This window comes from Daphnia magna, linkage group LG2 (genome assembly GCF_020631705.1).
Source record: "Daphnia magna isolate NIES linkage group LG2, ASM2063170v1.1, whole genome shotgun sequence".
In the NCBI taxonomy this organism is placed as follows: domain Eukaryota; kingdom Metazoa; phylum Arthropoda; class Branchiopoda; order Diplostraca; family Daphniidae; genus Daphnia; species Daphnia magna.
Window position 1 is genome coordinate 18633606 of NC_059183.1, and position 11045 is coordinate 18644650.

General features: G+C 41.9%; 2 protein-coding genes across 2 annotated transcripts; both read right to left on the minus strand.

The window, feature by feature from the left end:
• Nucleotides 1–16: 16 nt before the first annotated feature.
• LOC116917792 (tectonin beta-propeller repeat-containing protein 2) lies at nt 17–5010 on the minus strand. The gene is made up of 8 exons (XM_032923388.2): nt 4219–5010; nt 2458–4155; nt 2065–2388; nt 1482–1995; nt 931–1415; nt 731–873; nt 484–605; nt 17–422 (listed from the first exon to the last, which is right to left on the minus strand). Exons 1-8 carry the CDS (start codon nt 4609–4611, stop codon nt 286–288), a joined length of 3816 nt encoding a protein of 1271 aa, XP_032779279.2. The 5' UTR covers nt 4612–5010; the 3' UTR covers nt 17–285.
• A 1207-nt stretch (nt 5011–6217) lies between these two features.
• LOC116917793 lies at nt 6218–7628 on the minus strand. The gene is made up of 3 exons (XM_032923389.2): nt 7189–7628; nt 7033–7087; nt 6218–6919 (listed from the first exon to the last, which is right to left on the minus strand). Exons 1-3 carry the CDS (start codon nt 7231–7233, stop codon nt 6525–6527), a joined length of 495 nt encoding a protein of 164 aa, XP_032779280.1. The 5' UTR covers nt 7234–7628; the 3' UTR covers nt 6218–6524.
• Nucleotides 7629–11045: the final 3417 nt, after the last annotated feature.

An 11045-nucleotide genomic window follows, 5' to 3' on the forward strand; every position in this document is an offset into this window, starting at 1 on the left:
TAACTGCAATTTCGTATTCCATGTCACAAAAATGTTCAACGTTCTGTTTATTTTATAAAGTTCTTTTTAAAATGTATTTTTTGGTTCAAAAATCAGACCTAGAATTTCTTTTAAAATATGTCAAATCAATTCCGAAAACTAGAACGCTGTAAAATCGTCAATCTTATTAATACAAATTACGTAAGGCGAAATAATTCTTGATTATATAAGGCAACATAAATTATTGTAATATAACTCTTCATTTGTCTTGCAATCTTATATGGTCACTCGGTAATTTTTTAGGCATTAAAGTAAGACCCAGTCTTCATCTAAATGTAGAACTTCATAGCGTTGTCCTTCGTCGCTTTTCAAAGGGGATGATGTCAATAATTGGTAAACCTCCCCGTTGGAGTCCAAAACCCATAATTTGTCATCGATAGTAACTAAAATAGAAAGTAATCGACATTATTGATCTCTGAATACGCAAGGTAAACGACCACCTACCAGAAATGTATCTGAATGAGCCGGGTATCAAACACCATTTGTTTCCAAAGTGATTTTGCTGTGAAATACCGCTTCGGCGAAAAATAGAACCGTCGTTCGTCAATGCCCAGATGGCGTTCCCACTATATAAGAATACATTTTTTAAAGAAAAAAAACGATAGACATTATATTTTAAAAAATGATTTGCAAAACTAATCGAATTTAGTTTGTAACAAGAGATGTTAGCAACCATTAGACATGAAATTACCTGACAGCGAGCTGAGTAGCCTCGACACCATTGACAAGGTTCCATCCCGTGCCGATGGGTAACTGGCGTGTTACACCTTGTCTGACGTAGACGCAGCCGTTGTTGTCCAAAGCCCACACGGCCAGACTGGAAGAAACATGGATCTAAAAGGCGAATATCAGCAAGCGATTTCTTTTTAACTTTAAAGCTCTATCTACCACCTCTTTAAAAGATATATCAAGTTCATCAACAGCAATCCAAGCAGGTGCCAGAAGAGTGGGAGGTCCATTATCACCGGATCGAAAATAGATTTGCCCGTGTTGATCACAGGCCCAAGCTAATTCAGGGCCTAACGACACGTAACGCAGTTTGTTGCTCGATTGGAATTGGGCGGTGGATAAATTGACCCAGCCGCTGCCGACGGGATTCAAATTCTTCACACGAACGAATATTTCTCCGTCAGTAGTCAACAACCAAAGTTGATTGCCTATAACGGAAAGGTGACGGATAGGGCTATCTGTCGGCAGAGACACCTGTTCTAATTGTTCATCGCCGTAAAAGCAATACAGCCGTTGCTTGTCATCGATTAGCCAAACGACGCCCACTTTATCTTCATGGTTGAACCCGTTCGCGCTTATTTTATGCCATGATTGAACATCGTTGTAATAAAGCCCATTGGCCCAGGCGAATTTTTCCCAAGAGTATCCTATTTGAGGAAGAATGTCAGATATACCCGTAAGTTGGTGAAAACTCAAATTTCGGTTTTGTTTACCTATTAAATTTTGAGCTGTTATCAAGAGAGAAGATCCAAGAAGCGCCAAGCAAATCCGTGAATTGGTCAAGGCCAGTTCAAAGCGAGAGCTTTGACGTTTGAAAATGGACGAAACGTTGAGCCGATAGGCACTTTTAAGCTGCCATTCAGGTGGTAAGACGGAAGACACCTGCCACCATCGCTTGTCATGTGCAGTTCTGAAGAACATTTGCTCCGACTGATTAAGAGCCCATAAATAACGATCGGGACTCAGCGCCATGGTTACTAATTCTCCAGGAGTATCTTGACGTTGCCAACCGACTCCCATAGGTGATTCATTGCTAATTCTTGATCGACAGTATAGAGCTCCGTTGGTCAAGAGGATCAAAACAAGGTCGTTGTGACAACGAAGCTGCGAAACGGTACCCGGCACATCAACTAAAACCATTTTTTTAGGAGACTTGACGGATCGGTAACTAACCGATCCATTAGTATGTAGCATCCAAATATAATCATCCACGGTGTCCGAGGAAACCTACAAGACACAGAATTTGACGAACTTTATGAATGTTTAAATATATTCGTAAAATGCTAACATTTTTACCAGCTGAACTATGCCAATGGAGGAAATGTAGCTGTCTAGCGCGTTCCAGTGCTGTGCAACTGGACAGTGTGGATTGACAATCAGGCCTTGGTAAGCGGTACCTTTATAAAGTCTCCAAAGCTGCTGGCCAGAACTAGAAACCGCAATTTGGCTAGCGGGTGTTTCAATGGGTAACCAATCCCTAGCCTGAAAGGAGGACTCTGTTGACTGGTAATAAACATATTTGTGGCTGTAGACGATGACGACATAGTGCTGACTTGCCGACACACTTGTCACTTTTCGCTTAGCATCTATTGGACAAATAATCCATTCTGACAGTTCTTCCTGTTAGGAAATAAAAATAATGTTAAATTACGGGAATTCTTTCGTATCAGCAATTAAGGTCTTTCTTACGACTGAAATATTTTCATAATCTCCACTCGAAACAGCCAGATGACTGGGTGTTGATTCTGTGCTAGTAGGTATTGAATGCGGGTTGCTCTTGTCGAGTGGATCTTCATTGGCGTAGATACTACAGACATTATCTTTTGAATCACTCTCGAGCTCTTCATCAATAGAGGAGGTATCCTCTGAAACGGGGGCTGCGACTTCCATTTCAGAATCAGTAGGTTGGCCCATTTGTTCAGTCTCCACAACCTGTTCTTCATCAAGTGGAGCTGGTTCGTTTGGACTGTTGATCACCTGATCCAAATGTAACAACTGAGCAAGAAGTTCATCTTTCCTTTTCAGCTCTTCAAGAAAATCATCTTTGACAACAGGAGGAGAGGATGCATTCTCCAACCAAGTCTCCACTCCATTCACAGGCGTAGTTTCACATGGTTCTACGAAAGGCATCACTTCATCTTGAGCGTAAAATTTTCGGTTAAGTTTCAGCTTTCGTTTCCGACCAATGTACGACCCATAGACCAATTGTTCCTCCTCTGGACAAATAGATCTTTCCATCGGTGAGGCTTGGCCAGACGACCCGTTTGAAAGTGGAGAATCAAACTGATTCGATTCCGAACGATTCATTCCTTCCGTTTGTGACATGGGTGAGGATCGTTCTACCGATGAAGTTGGACTCGGAGTTCGCGTACGATTTAAGAAATGAGGTTGGATCGGTTTAGGTGGTGCGCATCTGCTGATTGGTACCGTTTTCATGTCATTGAAAAGTGGAGCTAACGCATTGGATAGCGACTCTATGATGTACGGGGCTGTGTTTGTTACGGGAACGGACAACGGTTTGATCTCGACATCGGATATTCTGTTGGCTAACTTGGTAATGGTTGACTGGAACGTCGGTTTGGTCAACGGCAATTTATCTCTCCAGCCAGAAAGTAGGGATCGGTCGAGCGTGGCAGACGAAGACGAAACAGTGGGGGATCGGTCGGGCCGGTCGGAAATGCGGATCAAAATGCGGTTTTCTAGCAAAAGAAATATCTCGTTGTGGAAAATGGCTGCATGCCGCAGACTTTTGGGATTGAAACGACTAGAACAAAGGACGGACACTTGTCCCGATTCGTCACCCATTCGACCGGTGTCTAAAATGAAAAGGCTAGAGGGGCTGTGAGTTAAAACAAAACCATTGCTTAGACAATAAACGGGTCCGAAGTGGGGGTCTTCCACGTTGCGATACTCTTCGTGAATGGATAATAAAATTAGTTTGGAACGCGGTTTCGACAGGGATTCTTTGAATATCAAAGTCTGGCGGACGGACCCTTGACAATCGGAGAGCCAAAGGCGAGTTCCTGGGCGGGCACTGTAGATTACCGTTTCGTTTCCAAAATAGCCAAAATCAGCTCCAAATGGCGCTGGATTTTTACGATCTTGAAGACCCACTTGACTTTGTTTCGTGTCGTGGGCAACAATCTCTGCAACCAGCGTTCTTTTCATAGAAGAAACTAGGACAATGTTGTTTTCTAGTGGGTGAAATCGGAGTTGGACAATAGAAGATGGTTCAAGCAGAACTTGTTTGATTGGACGAATGATGTTGTGCTCAAATTTGCTAAGAAAAACTCTTCCTTCTTCATCACCCGATAGTAGATGAATTCCACTTCCATCCCAACAGAGCGTAGTAACAGAGGATTTATGTTCACCACTGAAAGCTGTTATCTGCATTACATAAGTACAAATTTTAAAAAATGACTGCAAGCAACATACACATATGATACTTACAGGGCTTGACTGCACAGCACTTGTGGAAAATATGGCAACTGTTCCTGCAAGATTGCCAGTTGCCAGGATTTCTCCATATTGACAAAGGGTAATAGCTAAGGCTGTAATAGGTATGAATTTGTCATCAACACTTCTTCTGTTTACACTATGATTGCTGCGACCAAACCAAAACAGAACTCCCGCATTAGAGCCCAATACTATCGAATCACAACTTATGGTGACACAGGTCAGAACAAGTTCTTTGGACACAAACCCTTGGTGAAACCTGGGAGGAATCTTTTCAATTAAATGAGAAAGAGGAGCCCATTCTCTATAAACAGGGTGATCGGTCGGTCCCTCTTTATGTTGATTTTGCGATGCACGTTGTGTAATACCGACGATTGTTCCACTCATGCTGTAGTCTTCGCTGTTCCTAAGTGAACAGCCTAAAACCAACCTTGTAATCAGGAATCTTCAGTAATCTTGAAATCTGTTTTCAGCAAGTCAATTTTTAGCACTGATAAATTTTTCCGTGCCAAACTGTATGAGTCATTTCTAGATTGCGGTTCTTTTTACACTACGTAATATATAAACACCTGTCAAAAAGAAAAGTAGTCTGCTAGAATAGTTACAGTTTTTGACGTTGAAATCGAAATCTACTTGTGTGATATAACGTCTGAAACAAAATTTAAAAAAGCAGACCTAGCGAAAACCTTTCAATTTTAATTTTACTTGAATTCTTCTTTACGTTATTGTGAAATTGTTGTAGTGTAAATATGGGCATCTGTACTTGATCAAGAATTCCGCATGTTCCGTGAACTTTTAAAAGGAAAATAACGTTGGAAATGCGAAGTGTTCATTTGTTCGAGCCCGAGTGAGAACGGCTTGATGGATGGCATTAATTAATAAAGCAACAAAAACAGTTTCCTGATAAATGGAAGAACATGTGAAGGCAGGAAAGCTTAAAAGAAAGATAAAGAAGTGGGCGGTGCATATGCGACGACGAAGAAAGGGTCCGAACGTTGTATATGCAGTGCAGTTGGGTTTTTTTTCTTTTTGTGCGAGCGGATCGCACATGCTCGATGACCCAGACAAAAGCTGCTGCTGAGGGGTTTCAACTTGAAAAATGAGAAGGGGGTGGGGGCTGTAACTTCCTCTTTTTTTTCTCGTTCCCTGGAATATATGCAGTACCACCAGTGACTTCGATCCGATCTAGTCGACACTCTTGTTGACTCTCGGTTTGAAAATAGTTGATTTTCCTCCTCCACGCACAAAAGGTAAAGCCACAAAACAATCTACTTTGAAAATTTGCATTTTAAACATTTTTAAAAATTGACATTGAATTTAATTAAACCGGTTTAGTTGCACATAATGGAACAAAACTATTTCACCGACGATCCTCTGGTTGCTTACAAGGCCAACTTAGCCCAAGTTCTACATTGTTTACTCTGGACGGATGAAGGGGAGGAGAACAGAAGAGGAAACGATTCCGGTGTTGTTGAGTTGTTGGCTTCCACCCTACGGCTGCATCTGCGCAAACAGCAAGCATTCAACGAATACGTGCAGCAAACATCTGCCCGGCTCGTGGCCGTTGACGTTCGTGATAATGACAACAACTTGCCTACCATTACGACTAACACAGCAATCCAGCGCCAGATTGCCGCCGTGACTGATGATGATGACGACTTGATCCGACGTCGTCGGTTGCTGATGGAATGCTTTCAGGGCGTCAATCTCCATTACTCGAGTTACACCCAACAACGTCCCACGCCTCCACCGTCTCCTACACTCAGTCAAATTGGGCCTAGTCTTTGATTAACATTGTTCTAAAATTCACGACGTGTGTATACGAGTGCAATTATTTACGTTTACTTTCATCATTTTGAATGTCATCGAGTACCCTAGTCGTTGTCTGCCATCTTTGCCATTATCGAATAATCGATTTGGCAAAGTCTCCAATAACTCAGTTGAAACTGTTCAGTATTTTTAAAAATCGTGAAATGCACTAAAACGAGAAAAATAAAACACAAATGATTTGTATTGCCAGTTTGGAAGAAGGTAGGGTTTGAAAAATGACTAGAAAAGGCTGTCGGTCACAAAAGATTTCAAAATTAGGTAATTAAAAGTGAAACGAAATTAAACGTTCAAAATAAGGAACAATTGTTTCAATTCTTTTTTCCTGCTTTTTTCTTTTCGTTGTAAAAATTGCACTGGTCGTCGTCAGCGACGTATGACATTTCCGAAAAAGATCTGCAACTGAACTGAAACTCTGCAGATCTTTCCTGATACCCATACAAGTCATGGAAGAGAGTCAGCCATGATGGTGTTCACGGAATCACGTTATTCGACGACGGGCCGGGATTACTAGCGACGTGAGATCGGCGGCTGTCCAGGTGCTGCTGCAATTGCTGGATAACTGGATGGTCGGCATTCAGTTTTTCTTCTTCCATGAGATAGCGGATCGCCTCTTTGCTGCAATACTCGTAACCTGCCAAAGTGGCGTCACCATGACCAATCTCATCATCTTCCGAATCGTCTTCTTCGTCGGAATTGTCACTGCTGCAATCGGATTCCGGTGGTGATGGAGGACGATGAAGCCGACTAGTCTCTTCGCAAGCGAATGGACGAACCAAAGCCACAGCTAAAGCCCCTGGTCCCTGCTGTCCACCTGGAGCTGCCTGATAAGCGGTTCGATGAGGGTTCAATCCGTGATCAGCTACCTCTGTGTTAGTTACAATTGATGATTTTGAAATCAGATGATGACATCTGCTATGGCTTAATATCTAGAAACCAACAGAGCAGATGGTTGCCTTTCGAGGAAATCAAAACACTTACCTAAAAGAGATCGAACTCGACGTGTGTCTTGCTGACCAGAAATGTCTTCTCCTTCCTTTGGTCAGGTTATTTGGAAAAGAAGAAAACATTGAATAGGGTTGACGTGTTATTATACTGAATTAAAAACGATGAATAAGAAGACGATTGTATATTTACAGACAAATGGCGTTTGCGACTTTCCACTGTGGGTGCGTTATCCATGTTGACTTGAAAGTCTGTCGCCAGTGAGTTCCGAGCGTCGTTTGACCACACGATGAAAAGTTACAGACGGTCTATAGTATGTCCAGTGAGAAATGGAGACAAGTCAAATTGGGGGCTACGGAGCGGCAGCAGCGCAGTATCGCAGGGCACAATCACATGATTCGTTTAAAGATGGGCATCACGTACGTTTACTATTGCCCGAACTTCCGGTAGGACAATATCACTTGCTACACGCGCGCTCGAGTTTCACTCAACATTCACTTCAATTCGATTCATTAATTGTGAAACTTTTAAAGCTTTGATCTTGCAGTAATCCTTGATAATATTAAAACGGGAGACACGGAGTTTCAGTTCTAGTTGGGATCGGACAACATAAGCTACTGGTTCTTCGGCTGTTGTTGAAGTAGGGGAAATCGTTTGAATTGCTCCCCGAAAAAGAAAAAAAAAACAGATGGGGGGGAGTCGAAGGGGGCCAAAGAGGATGGGGCAGACGGCAGGTGTCTCGTGCTAGAGGGGAGGCCGCAACTCCCTCTCGGTATATAATCTCTTCTTTCCCCTCTCCATCCACCCACGGTACTACACTTCAACCTACACCGGTCTGGGAAAAAAAAAAAAAGAGAGCCCTTCCCCCCGGATGGCTCGGATCTTTATTCATCGACACGAGCTGCGTTATCGATTCGCTCACGATCTTCTCATTCCAACATAAACTTTGATGTCCTTAAAAAGTGCTGTGAGTTTTCTAACAAAGTTTCTTTTTCAAAATACCAGGAATGATCTTCCAACTGTTGAACGCCCTTCCAAAAGTTCGCTGTGGTGGGCTGCGTTGGATAACGAGTCTGAATTGGACATAACAATAAGCCAACAACTTCAGCAACGCGTAGACAAGGCAAGTCAAACTTTAGAACACGAATTGCCCTCCACTCAAAGTTACACTGCAGTACCATAAGCGTTTTGTAGAACTTTTGCTTTGTTTGGAATGACATATACACACACTATAGGTATCATACAGTATACCTCCGTCAGTAGTGTATACGTTTATGTTTATATGTGTAAGTGTTAGTTCCATATAAATATCCTTCCGTCCATCTGATGAGCCATAATGAGGGCCGGGTGGTTTTTGCCAGTAAAGAGCCGCAGTCCTCCTTTCGGTCTTGCGAGAGCAACCAAGCTTGCAGGTTCGGAGCAGCTGCCACTGACAATTGTTCCGTGAGCAGAAAGGCAGGCAGCAAGCTAAAAAAGAGAAAAAGGGGGGGAGGACTTCATAATAAAAACGAATAGGGGGGGGGAGGCATTCCATTGAGTAGCAGCTGCCTGCCACGCGTTGCATTTGATTGGAGGGTACAGGGGCGTAAAATGGAGGAGAAAGACCCCCAAAAAAATAACAATAAACGAAAAAAAGGTTTAAAAAAAAAAACAGTGGCATTGAGGAGGGGTCAAGTCGAACCTCCTACGCTAGTCTACTGTCTAGCGTTTTGATATTTAGATGCGGTGTATATCCTTTTAACAATCCAGCGTTCGTGCATAGATCAAAGCAGCACGCGGACTGCACGGCTCAGCGCGCATCCAAAGTCTTCGTGCGGTCGAGCGCATTGTAGCTGGCGCGCCAAAAAAGAAACAAATGAACTTTCTGTCTTTTTTTTTTTTCAAAGTAAAAACAACTTTCAATGCTTCATTTTTATTTTATTTTTTTTAATGGTTTCACCGAAAATTCTAGTGAACAAGAACCGTGAATTTTATAGAATCATTATGGTAGACCGTCGTCAAAAGACCTTGGCTGCCATTAAAATACCAGCACCGAGGACCATTTGTCTTTATTCAACAGCCGTGAAGTTTATCTGGGTTTTCTTTAAAAAAAGGGATATAATAATTTGAAAAAAAGGCGACTGACCGGATCGATGGTATTGATTAAATTGCCATAAACTTAATCGTACCGATAGTTTTATTCAATGATACAGCATATTGATTGTCGTCGAAACATTACGCCATAAAACGGCCTTCCTTTTAAAAGGGAAAAAGATAAATAAGTGGGTAAGATAACAAGGTAAAATACTGTGCCTAATAAAATGGAGATGGGCTTATATACTTGGCCGCCATTTTGCAGCCACGGGAGATATAACAAGGATATCCAATTACCCATCATACAGCTCTAGCTTATATAGATAAATGTGGCAGTCGGTATATACAGTCAAGTAGAGATGTATAGTGATGGACGTGAGCAGTGGTAAGTAGGCTGGCTTGATTGAGGTAACGAACAAAACTGAGTCAAAGGAGGTAAAATATATAGCGTGAGTGCCAGCGTATTTTACTCGGACAAACAATAATCATAGATCTGTAGACTATATTAGAGGAATTAAGGTCAATGACGTTATGCTCTTGTGTATGTAGAAAACGATGTTTAGACTATATATAGTTATTCTTTGTCATTTTTAAACAGTTCACTTATGTACTTTGGTGCATCAGGATAGGCTACGAAAATAAACATCCAAATGGAGGGGACGACACAGAGCTCGATTGCGTGAATAAAAGGAGTCGATGGACCCTGTCGGTTGTTGTTGAATGTCATGGACACAATGAAACCTAACAACCTATACGAGAGAAATAGAGACAAATTAAAGTTTGTGTGGAAAAGAGATCGAGAAAACGGGGGAAAGAGAGAGTCGGGATCGGATGGATTTCCATAGGGACTTTGGGGGAAGGAAATATATGGAGCGAGAGAGATCTATTGTTATTTAGACTGATGTCATTCACTATATATAGTGAAATATTGATCCGCTAAATACGAGGTTCCAACGGAGAATATCAGCTGTGTAATTAAAGGAGATCAACATAATTATACGGCTCCCTCATCACGGGCGGAGAATCATTTCTCTATTCAACGACGAAGAAGACAATATCGCGCCTGTCGTTTATGTAGATCCGAGTACTGCGCCTATCGTCTTTGTATACGCATCTACCTCACTTATTTTTCATTCCATCATTCCAAGACTTTGAAAGGTCAATCAATACGAAAGTAGCCAAACATGGAAATGAAATTCACGCTCTGCACTCATGTTACAGTCTATAAATGTAGACTGCGTCATGATGGGAAGTAGCCAGGCAAGATTTCGATGACGTTAGTCTTTCTGTCGTAATGGATTCTGCTTTCTAAATGTCAGTATACTCTACATATCGGTTTTTACCTTTTAACAATCCACTTGCAGCAATGGAAATGAGGGTAGATAGATGAAACAAGCCAAGTGCAAAGTAACTAGGTCGAGCTCTTTAATCATCACGTCCGGTTCGAAGAACTTTTGCTGAGCAACAATCGAGTCCTCTTCTTAATGAAATCTTCTGACTTTTAACCTTGTTCAGTTCATTAGTAGAATTTTATTTAAAAGGATTTGTATCTTCTTACAAAGATCCAAAAGCGGAACCTTTACGACAATCTTGTTTATATGTTTGATACACTTTACATCGGTGATATCGCATCTATCGCCCTGATGGGGTTTGAATTAAAAATCAACGACACCCGCCGTAGTTGTTCATGATCAACGGCAGAATTAAGTGTCACTTATTCCTTTATTTCTGTCTTCCTTCCGGCTACGCTTGAGAAATTTATGAGCGGGGACCACGTCGAGCAAGTAAATCATTCAGAACGCCACTGGTGCTGCGGCTCTAAATTTACAATAAGCCCCGCTAGTGCGACACACTACGTGTTGCAGAGGAAATAGAGGCTCCAGGAGGAACAAAAAAAACAAACAAAAAAAACAAAAAAATGCGTAGTGATAATCAAGAACAGGTTGAACAGACACGAACACAAGCCACGAAGGCAT

Excerpts from the sequence above, each read along its gene's own strand:
- LOC116917792 (XM_032923388.2), bottom strand. The coding sequence starts at position 4,611 with ATGAGTGGAACAATCGTCGGTATTACACAACGTGCATCGCAAAATCAA. Across the intron at positions 1,996-2,064 it reads CCATTGGCATAGTTCAGCTG|GTTTCCTCGGACACCGTGGA; the intron begins GTAAAAATGTTA and ends TGTGTCTTGTAG. Across the intron at positions 874-930 it reads TTGATATATCTTTTAAAGAG|ATCCATGTTTCTTCCAGTCT; the intron begins GTGGTAGATAGA and ends TTCGCCTTTTAG.
- LOC116917793 (XM_032923389.2), bottom strand. The coding sequence starts at position 7,233 with ATGGATAACGCACCCACAGTGGAAAGTCGCAAACGCCATTTGTCT. Across the intron at positions 7,088-7,188 it reads GTCGCAAACGCCATTTGTCT|GAAGGAGAAGACATTTCTGG; the intron begins GTAAATATACAA and ends ACCTGACCAAAG. Across the intron at positions 6,920-7,032 it reads TCGAGTTCGATCTCTTTTAG|AGGTAGCTGATCACGGATTG; the intron begins GTAAGTGTTTTG and ends TAACTAACACAG.